This window comes from Dermacentor albipictus, chromosome 5, assembly GCF_038994185.2.
Source record: "Dermacentor albipictus isolate Rhodes 1998 colony chromosome 5, USDA_Dalb.pri_finalv2, whole genome shotgun sequence".
Lineage (NCBI taxonomy): Eukaryota > Metazoa > Arthropoda > Arachnida > Ixodida > Ixodidae > Dermacentor > Dermacentor albipictus.
The window spans coordinates 37,649,693-37,671,153 of NC_091825.1; the positions used below are offsets into that span (position 1 = coordinate 37,649,693).

The following is a 21,461-nucleotide window of genomic DNA, read 5'->3' on the forward strand; positions in this document are numbered from 1 at the left end:
CATTTAGGGACATGATGAAAACGGTCAACATAATAACAGTGTAACATTGGCGAAAATGGGCTCCCATATATCGCAGCGGATTTGAGAAGAGAGAAGAAAAGTTCTCCGACACTGCATCGTGATTTTTTTTCTCCGGCCGTCAACTTTAAGCATGCGGCACCATCATAAATTTGTGAGTAAAAGTGCTAAGCTGTGCAGTTACTCTGCTGCTCCTTGCAACGCATAAGACATGTCGGTGATCTTCGGCCGGCAAGTATGCATAATCGTTGATTTTGTACACGACAACGTTCGCAGTGTCAAGTGGCCGTCTCTCGTCAGTCATGCGTACAGGTGACCTCCCATGGCTTGCTGACCAGGTACACATGTAGAGAAGAAAAACGGGTTCCGGGAGCCGCCAGCTCTTTTTCGAGGCATTTGGGCGGTCGATGCAGGTAGGTCTACCAGAGAAGGGAAGAAAAAAAAGGATACGCATATCAAGAAGACGAACGTAACATTCGGAATCATCGGCAGCCTCCAGAGCTAGAGTAACTTTTTAATTTACCAGATGTAAAACATTTACTAGTTCACAACTCAAACGCGAACGATGGCAAAGCCACGTCAAGAACAGACATGTCTCGTAAACGTTTGCACCCGCAGCAAGCTTATATATGTCTGGCAAACCATACATCACATTTCCCTCAAGTCGGTATTTTCCCTTCACCTCCTGGCTGCGTGTATCGCGCTGCAGCATATGTTTAGTGAATATCAACTAGTCTGACTTAGCATTCAGCGAAATTACCAGATATTGCAGCCAAGTGCTGTGTGCCTTCGCGAAGAACGCTGACTACATAACAGTACAGATATTTAGCTGGTACACCAAACGCAGAGCTTTTTACCAAACACGAGCTTACCGTATTTAGTGGATGACTCTAGTTAAGCATGTAGCGCTATCTTGTGATGCTTTCTCCAACTGCAACGCGTTTGAAACGTTCTTGTTTTACGTGAATGTCCTCGTTGAAGAAATTACAGAAAAAAAAAGAATTTATTGTTAACGATGGTCTTCCTAGCGCAGCTTCAGAATATTAGTTAAGAAATATAAGACAGGTCACCGCAAGAACAACTGCACCTTACGTAATTTCTCAATATAATACAGTCGAGAACGAAATAAGCTACGGACGTGAGCCGTATTCTTTCTCTGGTTAAATACTCCCAATAGAGGTGGCGCCACCAATACGACTGCGTGCCTAAACGCCTATGCTACTCCAGTATCTTGCAGTGGGATAGTATAAATCTCTAAGTATAATGCCACCAATGCCTACAAAAGGAACAGGCATGGCACTTCAAATTTGCAGTGCTTCTGCAGGGTGCCCCACTACTCTTTGCGATCGGTGAAACAGTCTGTGAGGCATGCTTCAAATAGGCTTAGCTATCATGTAAGCCTTGTAGCAGAATGGCCGCCATAATGGCATAGGTTTGCGTCAGTCGCGAAGTTTGTGTTAAAAAAAACTGTTTTGTCACGCGCCTCAATAGTTACGTGGCGTTGGGCTGTTGAGCATAATGCCCTGAGTACAATCCAGGTCACGAAGGGTGCGTTCCAAAGGAGGCCGCATCGCTCGCCTACCACGTAGTACGGCAGTGAGCACGAAGTGTTCAAAACTAGTTTGGAGACTTCCACTACAGCCACTGCAAAGTTTCGGGATCTTCAGCCGCATATTTTAATTTGAACGTTTTGCTTTTCACGTCGCTTTCACGCGAACAGTATGCTATAGTAATTTCTGCATCAGTGTTAGTCGAATAATCTTTTAGAGAGTCCTTTTATGAAGACCTTTTATTTCTTTATCTTTTTTTTCCTGTTATTCCTATGCTCATGTAAATTTTTACAACCCACTTCCTACTAGGGCCTACCTAAAAAGGCTCATAGTATTTTTAAAAAGAGAAAAAAAACTTTTTTTGTGACATTTGGCGGAGCATACAAATTGAACAGATATTAGCGATGAGTATTGAACGAGGGGACCTCGCTAGGTGATTAGTTAGAAATACTTCAAGTTCTAATCTTATGTGCTTATTTTATAGAGAATTATAGTCTAGCTGTCATGTTAGTATTTCACGGGTAAATGTTTACATTCATCTTCCACGTGCAAATAACTCTTCCTTCGACGGCAATATCAGTAGCAACAGTCCTACGACATCTGCACCTCATAGCATGCTCGAATCGGTGAAAAAAACTGAATGTGCATCTAATGCTGCTACACGACAACTTTGGCGGCTTGCACACATTGTTATATTTACGCATCCTTCGTTGTTAGATCGAATTTGGGTAAATTGCTTTGTATGGACTTCACTGACAGATGCGCCGATAATGAACCCGGCAAGGCTGCGCATATATATTGCTGTGCAATGCTATATTGGAACGCCTGGTCCATGTACAGACGTCCTTCGTCCGTGATTCATCAGCACCGACTGATCATGATTTTTTGCCTGAACCACCCCGTGTCACTAATGTGCCAATGACATCATATTCAGACCGGCGTTGCCGCGTAGTGCTGCCGTCACTGTCGTTCCTGTGCGATCTACTCACGCCAATGTTCTCCTTGATGACTCGCTCGAACCTCCCGGACGAGGGAGGCGGCAATGAATGCAGGAATCCAAAGGAGACAATCTCTCCACGGAAGAAGGTCACGTATACTGGGAACAGGTGCTCGCACGCCATGTTCTCGGTGATGTTCCAGAAGTAATGGCGCCCTGCGAAGAGTGGGACAACTTTAAATACCATTTCACTATGTGATAGTCCCCAGCTGTGAACGAAAATTTGCGCCTCCATAAGTGCAACGCACAAGGGTTAGTTCTGACACGCAAGTAAAAGCGTCCGTTTGAAGGAGAAAAAAGAAGGCAGTGCCAGGGAGGAAACACCTTGAAAGGAAAAGAATGTCTGCACTTCCCCCCAAAACACATTTCCTGAATGTTTCGTTGTTCTGCTATGCTCAGGGAATAAGCTTGTCGTTTTCAATAGAAAAAAATGAGCATACAAATCATTTTCAGTTTATAATTAAGGGAATTTGCATCATAATCAAAGAAATTTTCGCTTCTCCAACAGGAATTTCAAACTCAAGAACAAGCAAATATTTTCTAGCGGTAAATGATAAATGAAATGCCCATTTTCATTCGATATGATTTGTGTGCAATTAATGTTCTTGAAAGTGCATATATCTAAGCACTATACAAGACTTTATTTAATATGCAACAAAAATCAATGAATAAATAAAAACCAAGAGATACCCAAATAGTTAGCACTTCTCCAAGACAGGAGTAACAAAACGGAGGCTTATTCACGCCTTACTGAAACGAACTAGCGCTTTTTTTGTGCACACGGCTGTGTATTGTAATGTAATGCATCCAGCATGATAGGTACCATCTGGATGACAATAACATTACCGTTGCAATTCCTTAATTTATATAAGTGACCTAGTGCGCCTCACGTAACCGAATGTTCATGACCATTCTAAGCTATACTTAGCTACAGCATCTATCAGAGAAAAGAAAATTATGGTGCATTGCGCAACAGTTGTGGAACAGGAGATCTTCAGGTTCCTACTGCGCCCAGATAAAGCTTTTAGTATTTTATCTCAAGTTTATTTTTTAGCTGTCCAAATTGTCTTTTATTCCATCCACCAGCGCTTAATCATAGACCTCGTTTTAGAAGGTGCTAAGCCACTAAGTCGATTTCACAATTATTTGCCATTGTACGCCATTCGCAATGCACTGACAAAAGGCTATCTGATACGGGGTGTCGGACTACATTCAGGCCACTCCACACTTTGCTAAGCTTGCGTGTTGTGTGGCAGACTACATGGAAGAGCGCTCAAAGGAATTAACACCTTGACAGGGGTGACAAAGGGAACATTAGTAGCTTAAACACACTGGCTTCTGTTAGCGTCACATGCCCACCAAAGGCACTGCTACGATGCCAGCCATGCTCCCTATTCCCTCCGTACTTACCCATGCCCGGGTAGCAGGCCTCGCGCACCCACAAGCTGTTACGCAGATCATCGTCGTAGCGGGGTGCCGACACCAGGCGGCTCAGGGCCTCGGTCTCCCGCTGCAAGTAAACGTTCGAGCCGACGCCTTCCTCTTCGAGCTCACGAAGTGTGCGACCACGAGCACAGATCAACTCTGCAAATGTAAATGGCGAAACCAGACCGGAAATTTTCATCGCGAAGCACTCATTATCTTGCTGCAGCCAAGCAGGAATATCCTAATGCATTACGTATTGCACTTTATGAAAGATATATTTTATTGTATCAATGCGAACTGCTTAAGTTCGGACATGTTTAAGTTTTGAGCCCATTGAGCGAAAAAGTGTATGAAATTTTAGTGACATCCTTCTGGCTCCTAAATCGCTTAGTGCGACAGCAGTAACCCTTTCCCCCGACTAGGCAAAGGCCCCCAACAAAGTGTAAACCTCTTCCAATTCTGTGCAATGCACCACCCCTCATATGTAGGCGAAGACGAAAGCGGAAAGCTGAACAGGGTGATAGTGGCCGGTAACTACGGTGTCATGGCGACCGTGGTGAGATGGCGACAACAACAAGGCGGTGGCATCACAATAAAGAGACGACTGCACAGGCAGCAGGAAGATAACATTTAAATAAGCGAACTTTATGGAAGCGAACAGGGCAGACTACCGGATAGTGACTCTCAGAATGACTGCTGCGATGAAAGCTTTGCTGGGAGCGTGGGTCGAAAAGCGCAAAATATGTGCTGCGTTTGTGTACTACCTCCTCTAGCTTTCGAAATTCATGCGCTGAGACGCAGATCTCTGAGTCTGCATATTGCGGGGTAACATGCCGGCACTAACTTTTGGGTGCTAAAGCTGCCCAACAGAGTAATGACTAAAGGCTGTATAACGTGTCAGGTGGCCGCTTGATCAGTATAATCAAAAATTTGCAATAAGTACTGGTTGTTGTTAATACTTTTTTTCTTTCTTCCCCATATTGTCGGTTTGTGGCGACGGATAGTAAGGTAAGGAAGAAGAGGATCACGTTTACAGCTTGGCCATGACCGACATGAGTCTAGCCAAAAGGATGAACGTAGAGAGAGGACCAAACTTATAGCTCATAGCTTCTGCCAATATATACACGTAAAATTAACTTTTCTGTTATTTAGTCCAATGAAGAGTACACGAAACACTTAGCCTTTTGTTTCATAATCCCTATATTCATATCACAATTTATGAATATTTATCACACAATGGAAGGTAAAGCATATTTTGGTCATCATCAGGTAATCGTACTACTCGTGGAGGGCGGACAGGGTGCACTGGCATTGCGCTTTTACATGGGTTCATATCCATCAAGTACAGTGATTATTGCGCAGAACAAGATATATATTTCTACGAACAAATATATTCTTCCGGAGAAACGGTTCATTTTAATTACAAAGATATTAGAGGGTTATATAACTAGTCTAGGACAAATAATTTCCCTGGCGATTATATAGGAATTGACAGGTAATTATCAGCACATAACTTCTCGAAAAGAGCAACTACTGCTTACGTAAGTTCAATGTATTATTCCGAAGCAAGTTTGCTGGACGTTGCTATTGCACGTGGAGTATTACTCTTAGAAGTGTTAGTGAACTAGCTGCAGAAACCGCATGAGTAATTTTCGTTGGTAAAGAGGGTGAAGTAAACCGTTCTTACGGATACGATGGATACACGCATATCACGGAGTTTAATGAGTAGGCGTGTAAAAGAGGATACCACACTTGTCATCTTTGCACGCCTGTTAACCTTAGTTGCACTCACATGTGTTTGTTAAGGCTAACGAAGCAGACTATCAAAACGTTTTAAATGAACCTGTTATAAGAAATGAGATGAGCGATTTGTCTAGAACTACTGTAGAAATCAAGCTAACGTGACGTATGAGTACAAACTCCCCGTGTCACACCGAGTGTCTGCCGTATTCAGACCCGCCCCTTCATTAAACCTACGCCATCCTTAAGATTTAATTAACAAAAACTGCAAATAACGACCCCAGAAGTTGGCAGAATGGACTTATACGTGTGTCACACGGGCACATTTGGAAAACCTTCCAGTCGATGGCCTTTGAAACGCCACAACTCTATCGAGTTGTCGCGCTGCTACACGGTACTTTTGAAAGGCTGTTGAGTGGTTCAGGCGTTTCTCACAAAATTGTGTGGCGCGGCGGATCTTTATTTTCGTTTTCATGTCACGAAAAGTTAAACAACATTAAAACCATTTAAAAGCACTATAATTTCTTTTATGTTTGTTTATACATTAAAAAAAATTGTTTATACATTGCCATAGATATATGTTTAGTTTTTAAGTTGTTGAGTAGCGAAACTGCGGCAACGTTTGCGCCGCTCGATGCGGCTGCCGTTTTGGTGTGTGTTTGCACATGTGAAGTGGCAAAAACACATTATTGAATAATGTGTAATGAATAAGAAGAGAACAAGAACAAGGCCAGCCAGATCATCTCTTCCATGCCTGCTGTGCAACCAGTAGGCCAGCCGGATCGCCAGTGCTTGGCACGAGTGTGAGCCATTCAGGCAACCAGCTGTTCCTGTTCTGCGTCACCTGCCTCACAGAAGCGATAATTCGACTTCAGCACGTGCACAATTGATGACGGCGTTGTTACGCGAAAGAAAGTCCCACCCAAGTACCACGTCATGAGAACAGGACTGGAGAACCACAAACTCCCTGAACGCCCTGAATAACAACTCTAGCTGTGCATGCTGCTGAAGGCTGAACTGGCTGGGCGCTTGCTGTGCGAAGAGAAAACCCAGAAAGTGTCGTCGTAACTTTTCGTAAAGCGCGAGAGAGGCGTTCGTTTACGACAGACACGGCTGCGCCAGCATCAATTAGCGCAACGGTAGGGACGCCGTCAACAGTAAGATCGACAACTTTCGAAGGCGACAATGGAGGACTTGTAAAGATCGATGGCGACGCAGTTCTAATGAATAACACTCATATATAGTATTTTTAGAGCGTTTGGTTTGATATATTTCTTTCTAACCGTGAGTACGGTTAGAAAGAACACTGAGCACTGTGAACGAGAGGGCATGTTCGCGCTTTTTCCGCTTCCACTGCTCAAAGGCCACCGAGATTTCGATAGAGTTGTAGGGTGCTCCGTTGACTCGATAGACTATTGACTTGGCGGCCTTCGAAACCGCCCGTGTAGCAGCTCGAACTTGACCTTTGAGTCAACTGACCATCGGTTGGAAGGCCTTCCAAACGGCCGTGTGACATGGGTATTAAACGAATTGCATCAGCGCGCGATGTTCATATACTTTGCAGAGTAATGATGCAATCAACAGATGTGCGCCTCTTTTGTGATTTTGTGTTGCCTAAATGGAGCAAAGGTATTATGCCTGTTTTTTTGGTAAAGTAGTTAGTGTGAGCCCATACTAATTCAGTTTAAGTACTCACCAGGTGGGAGAAAGTAGACTGTGAGAAATTGTATGTCTCTGCCCGCGACATTGTCCATGATGTATCCAGCACGAGGGTGCATCCTGGAATTCTCCACATGAAACTTAACAAAAGCAAAATGAAATGATGAGCCCGTTGTAGGGAACATGCAGAAAATGTCGGGCAGCAGTGTAGTAAGCCAATTTCATCATGTGCGCGCTTTAAACACTGATGAAAAATCTTATTGGGTGCATAAAAAAGGAGTGTGATGACGTAGACTTTAGCATAAATTCTCTGCTACTCATCGTTGTACATTTGACCTAATTAGAGGGCAGAACCAAACGGCAGATTGATTTAAAAGACATTTGGGCAATACACTTATACTCAAACCATATCGCCAGTTTATGGTACAAGATTTAGAGACATTTTTTCTATTGGCTCAAGAATAGCTAACAACACAAACTTGCAAGAAGAATGCCATTCATACGACACGTGCGCATACGCTCAAGAATTAAGCGAAAAATTGGCGCACTCACCCCTGACTGCAAGCCCGAAATGACACCATTCACGTCGTATAAGAGCACCACTGAAGGATCGTTGTCTTTCATGAAGCGAAAGCCATAAAACGTGCCTGCAAAATTAAGATTAAATGAAATTAGGCATGTAGCCTCAAAGTAAATGCGATACAACAAAAAACACCGTAAAGGAAATATCTGAACTAATTTTGACCGCTAGGGAGAAGGAGGAGAAAGGACAGAAGGTAGGGATGTTAACCAGAAATGCGTCAGGTTGGCTAGCGTATTCCGGGGCACATGAAAGCGGGAATAAAAAGGTGAGATAGAGATAGCAGAGAAGTGAGAGGGTTCGTGCTCGCACGCGGAGGGCCTGAGCAAGTCAAAGGCGGGCGCATAGGTCAGTCTGTTGGTCTGTTGGAGAAAGCTTGTAGACCAGGTGAAGAAGCTTAGCGTTGCAGCGTCTATCCTCGTAAGAGGAATGGGAACTCTGTTTTGTTCTTGGTGCGACTCTCGAGCAGCTTCGTCTGCGTGATGATTTCCACTGGTCCCTCGGTGGCCAAATATCAACTGGGAAATAATTTTCTGGCCCATCTGTTTTAAGTTATGCGAAGTTTGACAATTTCGCACGTTGGCTGTTCGTGAATTCCACGTCGGAGGACTGACTGCATACTATGTAAAGCTGATGTAGAGTCGGAAAACATGGCCCATGTACCAGGACTCTCTGTGTGAGTAAACTGAAGCACACTGCGCAGAGGCATTATTTCTGCAGCCGTGGGCGCTGTCATATTGACATGTGTACTTATCGTTATCGGGCGACCACGTTTCGCCGCATATGAAATGCAATCGCACAGCGCGGGACGCGCCTCCATGTATCCGAAGTTTCTGGAAAGTTATCGATGCTTCTATCAGGCTGTCTGTTGTCGCCGAACGTTGCTTTCTGATTTCATCGCGTGATGCGAATGGTCTAGAACTTTGTGGAAGGCACGCGGGTCCGAACGATTAGTCTGGATGGAACGTCCGACGACTGCTGTATAAAAGCGGACGTGCTTGACCCGCTGATCAGATTTTCGACGATCGCCGACCGTGTTCGCCGCTATCGTTGTGCTACAAGTGTGTCCAGTTCTTGTGGGCACAGGTTCGCATATTAAAAGTTAGTTTTGTCTTTCACAGTATTTGCTACTGTGTTCTTCAACATCACCACCACGTGACATCTGGTGGATGTGCTTTTCGTTCATGTACCGGACGCCCCCGACAAGCCATGATCCAAGCCCTACCCGCAATGAGAACACCAACGTAGTCCCGGAGCATCGGGGAAGCCGCCGTCTTCAACAGCTGCCCCCGGACGGACTTCTACCTGAGAAGACCAAGAAGATTGTGGCCAAGGCAACCCCAATGGCAGCCCAAGCGTCCCCCATCGTGCTGCAGCAGCCCAGGGAACCTCCGACGTTCCGTGGATCAACATTTGAGGACCTGGAAACCTGGCTCGAGACTTATGAGAGGGCCGCTGCATTTAACAGCTGGACCAGCAACGACAAACTGCGACCTGTCTTCTTCGCATTGGAAGACGCTACCAGGACGTGGTTCGAGAGTCGAGAAGCCACCTTAAAGACGTGGGACCTGTTCCGAAACGCCTTCTTGCAAACATTCACAAACGTGGTGCGAAAAGAGCAAGCCCAAGCTCTACTAGAAACCAGAGCGCAGCTCCCAAATGAGACGATCGCGATCTTCACGGAGGAGATGGCCCGTCATTTCCGGCACGCCGACCCGAAAATGTCGGAGGAGAAAATAGTGTGCTTCCTGAAGCGGGGCATCAAGCAAGAACTTTTTGCCGGACTTATTCGTAACCCACCGAAGACTGTGGCTGAGTTTTCTGCGGAGGCGTCGATGATCGAGAAAACTCTGCAGATGCACCGTCGGCAGTATAACCTCCAGGGGCTCATGCCGCAGTACGCCATCCAAGGACTGGGTTCGGACCCAGTCCTTCAAGAGACCATCAGGGCCATTGTGCGCGAAGAACTGCGCACGGTCCTGCCTTCGTCGCAGCCTCAAGTCGCCTCGGTCACCGACATCATGAAGGATGAAGTTCAGCGATCGCTTGGGGTTTCTGAGGTGCAACCTCAATTACTGCAGCCCCCGCCAGAAGCAATGACCTACGCCGCCGTCGCACGCCGTCAAGGCCCCCCTCCGCGACCGCGCCAGGGTCCTGTAACGCCGCAATTCCGTCGTTCACCGCCGCCGCCACCAGCACGCCCACCCGTCGTCCAGCCAACCTACGCGAGGAAGGCGGAAATTTGGCGAGCCCCCGACCACCGCCCGCTCGACTATCACTGCGGAGAAGCCGGCCATGTGTACCGCCAATGCCCATACTGCGACATGGGACTGAGAGGGTTCGCCGTCAACGCGCCGCTTCCACAGCTTGGGGAGCGCCAACGGGACATCGCCGATTACCTAGCCGCCACTCAGTGCAACTGTCGACGACCGTCCCGTTCGCCGTCACGAGGCCGCTACCTGTCGCCGCAGCGCCATCCATACACTCGCCCAGCCCGGGGCCGGTCAGCGAGCCCATATCCGGAAAACTAAAAGCAGCAACCGAAGGAGGTGCGGTCAGTGGCGTAGCTAGGTCGTCTGGCACCCGGGGCCGTTAGCTCTTCTCTCACCCCCGCCCCCGGGTGTAGTCGAGGACGGCGGGGATATCGACAATTGTCGGACGTCTTCCGACGTATATGACACCCCTCCCCCCCTACTGGCCCCGTGCACCCGGGGCCCACGGCCCCCCGGCCCCCCCCGTTGCTACGCCACTGGGTGCGGTTGCTGTTCGTCGAACTGACGAAGATCCTCCGCCGCCGACGAAGATGCCGAAGAAAGTATCTCGACGACATAACGACGTGCCGCCGTCCCGACGAAGCGTGAAAGCAAAGAATACGAAGACAAAAGCCCACCTGACGACGTCCCATACCAGCCACAGGTGAACGCGACACAGCCGTGATCCGACGCCAAGACCTAACTGTAACGCAAGGCAAAGAACCACCGACCTCGACGTGCTTCTCGATGGCCACGCAGTCACCGCCATAGTCGACACAGGAGCCGATTACTCCGTAAAGAGTGGGCTCATCGCCGCCCAGATGAAGAAGGTTAAGACTGCATGGGAAGGCCCTAAAATTCGCACCGCTGGAGGACACCTGATTACGCCGACTGGAATCTGCACGGCAAGAATTACCGTTCATTACCGGAGTTACCCTGCCACCTTCGTTATCCTCCAACAATGTTCACGCGGCGTCATTGTCGGCATGGACTTCCCAAACCAACACGGCGAAGTCATCGACCTGAAGTCGAAGTCGACAACCCTGTCTGAAGATCAAGCGATACCGCCGGGGAGCTCTCGTATTCAGCATGCCTTACGCATGCTCGAAAGTCAAGTCAGCATCACGCGTCGCTCCAGCATTGTCATTTTCGTCGACACCAAAACACCTGCCGACGTAGAAGGCGTCATCGTGGGTGACCAACACCTACTGCTAGACCGTGAAATTTGCGCAGCATGAGGGATCGCTCGACTCCACGGAGGGAAAACGGAAGTGATACTAACGAAATTCAGCAAAGAGTTCAAGCACATCAGCAAGGGCACGACAATCACGTACATCGAGGAATTTGCGGATACGAGCAATACCTTTGTCCTCTCAGATTCTGCAACATCTGCCCCGCCGACCGTAGTCTCCGAACCAGACTTCGATGTAAATCCAAGTCTCCCCATGAGCAAGCAGCAACAGCTCAGAAGTCTTCTCCGACAATACAAGGACTGTTTTTCGACTTCATCGAAGATTCGACAAACACCAGTTGCAAAGCATCGCATAATAACCAAAGAGTGCGCTCAACCACTCCGTCGGAGCCCTTACCGAGTTTCGACGCGAGAACGTGAAGCTATTAGGCAACAAGTCGACGAAATGCTCCGCGATGACATGATCCAGCCGTCGAAAAGCCCGTGGGCATCTCCTGTTGTCCTGGTGAAGAAAAAGGACGGAACCCTACGTTTCTGCGTCGATTATCGTCGTCTGAACAAGATCACGAAGAAGGTCGTATACCCCCTCCCACGAATAGACGACGCATTGGATCGGCTCTGCAACGCTACATACATCTCGTCGATGGACTTCAAGTCTGGCTACTCGCAAATAGAAGTCGACGAAAGAGATCGCGAAAAGACCGCCTTCATCACCCCAGACGGCCTCTACGAGTTCATGGCTATGCCATTCGGACTGTGCACGGCGCCTGCAACGTACCAGCGCGTCATAGACACGGTTTTAGCAGGATTGAAATGGCAGACCTGTCTCGTATACTTGGATGACGTCGTCGTCTTCGCCGAAAATTTCGACGATCACCTTAGGCGGCTTGCAACAGTACTAGAGGCCATCAAATCATCAGTGCTCACTCTGAAGCCAAAAAAGTGCCGCTTCGCTTTAGACGAGCTTCTGTTCCTAGGCCACGTCATCATCAAATCCGTAGCACGCCCCGACCCGTAGAAAACAACTGTCATCGCAAAGTTCCCGCAGCCCATCGACAAGAAGGCAGTGCGTAGATTCCTTGGCATGTGTGCCTACTATAGGCGCTTTGTCAAGGACTTTTCACGTATAGCTGAACCGCTAACGCACCCAACCAAATGTGATGTCGAGTTCAAATGGCGAACGCCGCAGGCCGACGCATTTCAAGAACTAAAACGACGCATGCAGTCACCGCTGGTACTGGCACATTTCGAGGAACACGCCGATACCGAAATCCACATTGACGCCAGCAGCCTAGGCCTCGGTGCCGTCCTAGTACAGAAGACAGACGGACATGAACGGGTGATATCTTATGCTAGCTGGTCACGGTCAAAGGCGGAAGGCAATTACTCTACCACTGAAAAAGGACGCCTCGACATAATTTGGGCTATAGCAAAATTCCGCCCTTAACTATATGGCACGCCATTCAAAGTCGTCAGCGACCATCACGCGTTGTGTTGGCTAGCTAACTTGAAGGACCCTTCAGGACGGCTGGCGAGGTGGGGCCTCAGACTACAAGAATATGAAGTCACGGTAATCTGCAAGCCCGGACGAAAAGACTCAGACGCCGACTGCCTATCACGTGCGCCCATCGATCCCCCGCCAGAAGACGATGAGGACGACGACGCCTTCCTCGAAATAATAAGCGCAGAAGACGTCACTAAAGAGCAACGAGCAGACCCGGAGCTAAAAGGTCTCGTCGAGTATTTGGAAGGGAACACCGACACAGTACCAGGGGCAGTTAAGCGCGGATTGTCTTCGGTCACATTGCAAAACAACGTGCTCGTAAAGAACTTCTCACCAGTCCGCGCCAGCTACCTTCTGGTTGTTCCGTCAGCGGTGCGTCCAGAAATGCTGTACGCCCTACATGACGATCGAACCACTGGGCACCTCGGATTCTCCCGAACGCTGTCGAGGATACAGGAAAGGTATCACTGGCCGCGTCTGACCACAGACGTCGCTCGTTACGTCAAGACATGCCGAGACTGTCAGCGACGCAAGACACCACCGACAAGGCCAGCAGGATTACTACAGCCGATCAAACCTCCTTGCCGGCCATGTCAGCAGATCAGGATGGATTTTTTGGGACCGTTTCCGGCGTCAACATCCGGAAATAAGTGGATAGTTGTGGCGATGTACTATCTCACCTGCTTTGCTGAAACTAAAGCTCTACCGAAGGGCAGCGCAGCCGAAGTGGCGAAATTTTTCGTCGAGAACATTCTGCTGCGACATGGTGACCCAGAAGTCCTCACCACCGACAGAGGAACAGCGTTTACAGCAGAGCTCATCCAAGCCATTCTGCAGTACAGCGATACAAGCCACAAGAGGACAACTGCCTATCACCCGCAGACGAATGGTCTCACGGAGCGCCTGAAGAAGGGCCTCGCCGATATGCTAGCAATGTACGCCGAGGTCGAGCACAAGATGTGGGGCGCGGTTCTGCCGTACGTAACCTTTGCTTTCAACACGGCGGTTGTAAGAAACAACACAGATCACGTTATTTAAGCTGGTTTACGGCAGAAACCCGATGACAACGCTCGACGCCATGCTGACGCACGTCACCGAGGAAGACAATCTTGACGTCGCGACCTTTCTCCAGCGCGCCGAAGAAGCCCGACAACTCGTCCGCCTACAGATCAAGAACCAGCAGCGTACCGACATCCGACACTACAACCTCCGACGACGCTTCGTCGAGTACCAGCCTGGCGACCGTGTTCGGGTTTGGACACCTATACGCCGACGAGGACTGAGCGAGAAGCTTTTGCGTCGCTATTTCTGACCGTACAAGATCATCCGACGTATTGGCGCACTAGACTATGAGGTCGTGCCAGACGGCATTTCGCTGTCACAGCGGCGCCGCTCACAACCTGAAATTGTCCACGTTGTGCTACTCAAGCCGTACTTCCAGCGTTGATGAACTTTGGGACTTCGTGTAACTGACCTTTGGACTTTGTTTCTTTTCGTGGTTTTGTTACTTATGTTTAATAAGTGTCATTTTGTGTTTCCCTCTCTTATATTTGTAGCCTCGGGACGATGCTTTTTAAGAGGGGGGTATTGACACGTGTTCGTATATTTATCGGGCGACCACGTTTCGCCACCTAACAAATGTAATCACACAGCGCGGGACGCGCCTGCATGTATCCGAAGTTTCCGGAAAGTTATCGATGCTTCTATCAGGCTGTCTGTTGTCGCTGAACGTTCTGTTATCTTATGTAATCGCGTGACGTGAATGGTGTAGAACTTTCCGGAAGGCACGCGGGTCCGAACGATTAGTCTGGAACGTTCGACGACTGCTGTATAAAAGCGGACGCGCTTGACCTGCTGATCAGATTTTCGGTGATCGCCGACCGTCTTCACCGTTATTGCTGTGCTATAAGTGCAGCCTGTTTTTGTGGGCACAGGTTCGCCCAATAAAAGTTAGGTTTGTCTTTCACAGTATTTGCTACTGTGTTCTTGAATATCACCACCACGTGACAATATGCGACGTCTTGAATTGCAGTGCTATTGCTCCCGTCGGTATAAACTCGGCACCGCCAGAAGAGGTCGATGTAGTCGATCGGTTAGTATAGATGTGTACTTGGCTAGTGTATGCTTAGAAAAATGGGAATTAGCTCAATCGTTTTAGTAAAGCAATAAAGGGGGCTAGTTGGTGAACGTTGGTGAACGTGAATGATCAATCGTTTTAGTAGAGACGATGATAGATCTGCCTTTTTCAGAAGTCCTGGAATTTGGAAGTTTATTTCACGACAGCACAAGCCATACGGAGGAGACGCCGGCCTCGATGTAAGCGAGGCGCGATATGAACTGACAGTTGTGCTATATCAGGTACGTGAGGGCTCTTTCGACGGTGAGTGCGGCGAGGTCATGGCATATGGTCCGGGTAATGTGCCTTAAATGTGCACGCATGATATCGACTGCGAAGGGCGTCCTGATAAAATACTCTAGAGCAATGGTAATAGTTCCGTCGTAGACGCACTGCGTGGTAATAAAAGACAAGCGCAGAGCTTGGGCCTGAATACTCTGCGTTGTAAGCAAATCACTTTTGCAGGTATTGGACACAACAGGCAGGCTGTATCAAAGGAACCCGACAAACGACACCCTGCACAGCTGTAGAATGGATTATGTGCACACTCGCAGTTCTTTCCTACAAGAAACTTGAACAGATCACGAAAAATATCAGTCGCTTTTTCACGTTGTTCACGTGAGGAATCCAGGACAGGTCTCTGTCACTCGCAACCCCCATGAACCTGGGACTTCTGCTGAACAATATCTCTTGCCCGTTAATTAAATGTGGTATTCAGACATTGACTTCTAAGTAAATGCCACCACTGCCTATTTTTTCACGCGTCACATCCAGCCCTTGTTTAGGAAGGTAGCATGATATCGATGAGGCCGCCTTCTGAAGCCAAGCACGAAGCTGGAGCTGTATCACTCACGACGTCCAGATAAATATGTCGCCAGCGAAGATACGACAGTCGAACGGTACTTGTTAGGTTCTCGATTAGTCTTATAAAGGCTAGATTAAAAAGCCCTACGCTTACTACTCCGCCCTGAGGGTCACCGCGGCCACTGTAGTACTGGGGTGTCAGGCCATCCCCGGTGAGCACGTAGAATGATCGTATCTGTAGGTAGCTACGAACCCCGAGAAATACCTTGCCAACCAGCCCTATCTAATCTAACGGTTTAAGGATAGCTTCATGGGTTTCAGTATTGTGAGCCCTTTAATTGCCTGGCAACAAGGCGGCATAGAAGCGTTAACAGGCCTTCTGAATGCCCACGTACGTTATCAATTCTATAAAGCTGTCTGTAGATGAAGGGCCGCGTTTAAATCCGGTCATCACATCTGGGTAAACTTCATAGGGATCTAGGTACCACTCCAAACGCGGTAGAACCATCAGTTCTATTACTTCTATAAGACAGCAAGCGCGATCCGATGGTATAACGCAATGTCCAAAGACGACTTGACAACTTTGAGGAGCGGAATCAGGCGGCTTCACTTTCATGCCTGGGGAACTGCCACAGTCTGCCACGGGTCCTTGTACAGGAACATGAGTGCCTTTCGAGCTCATTCAGCAAGGTTACACAATGTGCGATATGCAAGACCATCTGACGCTGACGAATGCCTGCACAAAGGAAGCGCAGCCTCTAGTTCGTCCAGAGAAAAAGGACACTCCACAGAGGGATCACATAAGAATGGTGAGTGGTGGCGAGCCAGCGTTCCAGTGGAACTTTCTTCAACGGGCATCATCCTAGAGAAGAATCCTGTGGCTTCAATATCTCTAGGTTGTAGGTAAACAACTAGGAAATTGAATGCATGGAACTGTCTAAGGATGCACGAAGGCCACAAATTGTTCTCCATGTAAGAGACAATGGCTTCTGGAAATCCAGAGACTCGCAGAAAGACACCCATCGTTGTGAAGTCAGCTTAAACATATGACGCTTCATTTTAGTATGTGTGCGTTTGGCCAATCTCAAATCATGAATAGACATTTTGGGACTACATCTTCCTTCCTCCCGGCGACGAACTGCGCAATGTTTCTGTAGCTCGATGTGGAATCCGGAGCGTGCGGCGCTTTTTCAGATCGAATGCGTGACAACACGTAAATCACGTTTTATTGATTCCCTGGAGCTCGACGGTATGTCGTCTCGACAGCAGTTTTCCAGGATTGATTTAAATTTCGGCCAGTGGATACATTTGGTGGCTCTGGAGAACTTGGAGATAGTAAGCCCCTCAATCAGGAGATAAGTTGGGATGAGGCCTCTTTCCCGCGTTTCCAAGAGCGAGAACCCTTCTTTCAGAGGAGCGCGGAACAAAGCTAAGGTTGAGGCAGCTACTACACGTGGTTCCACGAATATAGGTGGGGCTTCCATCATTTAGCAAACAAAGTACTTCGTCAGAGGCAACGGACACCAATCTATTAAGTTCGCCACATGCTCGGTCCCATTTCGTTCTTGTTTTGCCCTCCTTTTCAATTGTCGAACCCGCGACCGCGCTCTAAATAGCAGGAGTTCTATCCCTTCAGATTCAACGGAATGTGAATAAATAACTCGCTTTCTCTAACGGGTGTTCCTTCAGCTTAAAATTTAATGTTGCAGCGTTTGCTTCAAGTTACTGCAAACCGTTTTTTTTTACAGATTCCATACTACAGCTCTGGAAACTCGCGCACTATTGTGCACTCCGCCTTTCGCCCCTTCCAAACTTTTAGTTTTCTCTAAATTTACCCGCTCGCTCAGCGTAAACATTGTAGAACAGAAGCTCCAGCCTATGCTTTAGCACAAATATGTGAATTTACTCTCATAAGTTACGCGTACCTTGTCAAACTATCACTGCCTAGAGAAACAAACTAGCACTTATATGCAGAGTCTGGCAATCTTAGGACGCACATCGCTTACCTGCGCACTGACTGTTCAGTTGGACGAATCCCATCTCTTCTGCCTGCTTCGCCGTCAGTGGCATCTGAGCGAACGCACTCGCTTTCCAATTGCGCATTCCCCAGGTCACTGTAACAAAACATACGCAAAGCGAAAGCCTTAAGTGCCTCATGGGTCGAAAAATCTATTGTCCGGCGTTATCGAAAAATTGACCGTCTAACGTTATGGCACCAAGATTCAATGCCACCGAACTTGATGGTGCCGCCATTGATGGCAGAACCCACGACCATTAATGGGAGCTGAACCCACGGCCTTTAGTGTAAATAAGGCGAAGTAAGCTAATGCACTCTAACCCACGAACTTTGCTGGGAGTCTGACTGTCGATCCTTGGTAGAAGTCGAACCCACAACCTTGAATGTTAAATAAGGCGAATTAAGGCACAGTTAAGACAGCGTTAATTAAGGCACTCGAACCCAGAAACTTTTGTGGGGGAAAACAAGTTATAGGAGGTAACAACGCATGCCCATGAGAATTTGTCTGAACTAATTTAAATGATGTGTCATGAGCGCGCACGCTTTCGCTTTCATCCTCTTGAGCGCATGCTAAAGTGACTAAACTTTTTACCTGTGTTCGCCACACTGGGCGCTGACATAAAAAATGTCACTTTAAACCTCTCGTAGCCTAAGTTAGGCAGTCAACCATCAAGCCGTTAACAATGGGCCATCGTGCCATGAAGAAATTATTCGAGGAATAAAAATGCATCATAAATATTTTGAGTAATGAATTGAGCAGCTAGCCCCTGCACACCGGTGCAAATTCTAGCAGGTGGTGTATATTTCCCTTTCTTGGTTGTGTTCTTTTTCGGCTGTGATTTGTCCGCCCCCTGGCGGAGACCTTGAGAGTGGATGTTGTCGGTCTCCTTGACTAGTGTCCATCCCGTTCGTTTACTTAGGCAAAAAAGGTTATATTCTCCTCTTTCGAATGCACGTTGTCATTGTCAATCGCACTTTAATCTTCTTTGCTTTGAGGTTAATAGCTTGCTGCAATTGGAGCAACGATTCACAGAAAAACATACCAACTCAATGCTCGTGAGATGAAAAAGGCACTTACACCATGTCGAAACCGCAATTACGAGACATCAGTTTCTCACAATACGAACTAAAAGGAAAACTTGCGCTGCGGTGCTGTGCAAGCATGGGAATGCCGAGACATAGTGGTTTGGGATAAGCATCGTTATCGCTGAGCCAGGATACCTTAATCACACATTGTTAGCACTTTTGGATTATTATTAGTGGATTATTCCCTACTAGAACAGTAGCTCAAATGCTGTTTTTTTTTTGTTAACTGTTGCACAAAGATATTGTATAATAAATCATGACAACTTGTACTTGAGTGTACAATTATACGCAACGTAAAAAATAACGTCAGACCACGAAGGTTGGGTGACAGACAGCAAATAAGGTTGGCGCTCACTTTGCGACAGCTTTTCGTCTATTCTTATTTGTCGACGTTTGATTATCTACTGCGGCTCAGTAAAATTAATCGAAAGTGGACATATGGATGAATGAAAACCTTCTCTGAAGATGTTACTTTAAGAAAGCAGTATTTGTGCAGACTTATCCACATTTTAGCACAAGCCTCCCTCTACAAAAGCCAATAAGAGCCTCGCGCACCCATAAGCCATCATTTCCATGACGGCACAGCCCCCGTTAGGAAACTCCCATATACGGTGGCGCCAGATTTCTGTGTAGGTTATATACAGGGAGAAACTTTATGGGCGTTACCAGTGAAGCCTCACTTTTGGTGGAGACTCTGTGCACGAATGATGCAGTTGAGATATTTATCCGTTAGAATAGCGTCCTAGACGAAGAAAATGCCTGTTCAAGTAGATATATGTTAGAGCACTTGCTTCACGAACGCTTTCTAATATCGAAATGTGAGCACACCACGGAGTTGAAGCTACAGTGGTGGTACGACAATCGCATGCAGCTGAAGCGTAGCTGTAGAAGATAACACCGCCAGGTGAGAATTGCTTGGTTGGTTGGTGAAATTTGATGTTGCCTGGGCAGGCTTTTTCAGATTTAAACATTCGCCTATTGAAGAACAATTTTAAAGAAAGTAAGCTATATCATGTTCCAATGTATATGCGCTTACATGAGACGATCACAGCGGGAAATTGGCAATTGAAGGAAGTGAGTTGTAGAGCTTACCTCTTAGGTCATCCCATTTCATGGCATCTGAAATGGAAACACACTTTTGAAAAAAACGCATCATTCAAATACTGGGATCCTACGCCGTTAAATTTTTGGCGAAGAAGCATTTTGAATATGCTGGTTATACATAAATATCGATTTACTCGCTTTTTCAGAGACTCGGCTGCGTCGCCCAAACCCTACCTGTGCTGTTAGGCTTATCAAAAGACGTTAGTCATTAGAACTAACGGAACAATTGGTAAATGACGCTTATGTAATCACTCCTATGCAACCGAGTGAAATAATTATGTTTCTTGCAGCTTTAAGATTTATGTGTGATGCTCAATAAGCGTCACACATAGCCCTTGTGAAACAGACAGCTAACAGTTACAGGCGACGACGACACGATCATGTGATTCGCTACTATTGCTACCACGCTTGCTGAAGATAGCTTCTCGTCATTTAGATTCAAATACCGCACGGGATTTGGGGATATGTTTTGTGTAGTACAGCAAACTTCTTTACATGTGTCAGCTTTCCAAAGTAAAAAAATTCATGCGAAATATATAAGGTCAGCGTGAGCTCAAAGTAATGCAACCGTAAAAAACGTTCACGCAGTCAATAAGATTCAGCAGTGTTGACACTGGAAGTGAACGCATTCACAAGCACACCTATCTTTGCGTATGCAAACAACTAACGTGAGATTATGCTCAAGCAAACCTCTTTTGTTCTTGAGGTGCGCATTTCTATGTTTCAATAAATACCCTTCAACTTCTCGCAGACAAATTGCTTATGAACTGCCGTTATGAGTCGGAGAGGTAGAGTTTATCATGGTATCTGAGTCTAAAAAAAACGCCATACAACCGTCTTGATATTATGATCTCATCATAACCCCACTGAACGATGATATCATCCCTGTTATCCTTGCTCGGTTTCGCTAAATCTGACCCTGCTCGCAAGTTCCAAAATTCACACAATCGCATGTATCATGTCACACACTAGATGCAAGCATATACAACATTGACGCCGTCATTCATTTCAATACTTAACATCGCCCTCATGGAGACCCAGGTAAATTTATTTCATAAGGTATTTTGCGGGAGTGCTTGATACCCTCCTACCCCCGCCCACGCTAGTGTCATTGCTTCTCTCAAAATGTTACTGTATTGCCCTCTCATCCTTGGAAAACAAAATGCTCACGAAAACTCAATAATTTGTTCCTTACCCTCTTATTCAATAGCCCCGGAGCCGGAGTGACGAAGGAACTGGTTTTACCTAACCTGGTGTACTAGCAAGTGACTAACATTAAACTAATCACAATTTAAGCGGTGAGGACGTATGCATACTTGCCTGTAGTGCTGTGGCCGATTATTACGCCCAGCGCGACGAAAGTGCCGACCACCACGATTTGTAAACTCTGCCTTGGAAGATGCTGCATGTTGTTCCT

At 47.1% G+C, this 21,461-nt stretch overlaps 1 protein-coding gene across 1 annotated transcript; it reads right to left on the reverse strand.

Annotated features, from left to right (window-relative positions):
* Nucleotides 1-292: 292 nt before the first annotated feature.
* Nucleotides 293-17,941, reverse strand: LOC135909531 (uncharacterized). Its single transcript, XM_065441515.2, has 6 exons — nt 17,844-17,941; nt 7,942-8,036; nt 7,427-7,529; nt 3,976-4,149; nt 2,558-2,721; nt 293-437 (listed from the first exon to the last, which is right to left on the reverse strand). The coding sequence occupies exons 1-6, from the start codon at nt 17,938-17,940 to the stop codon at nt 315-317; spliced, it is 756 nt and encodes a 251-aa protein (XP_065297587.2). The 5' UTR covers nt 17,941; the 3' UTR covers nt 293-314.
* Between the last annotated feature and the right edge of the window lie 3,520 nt (nt 17,942-21,461).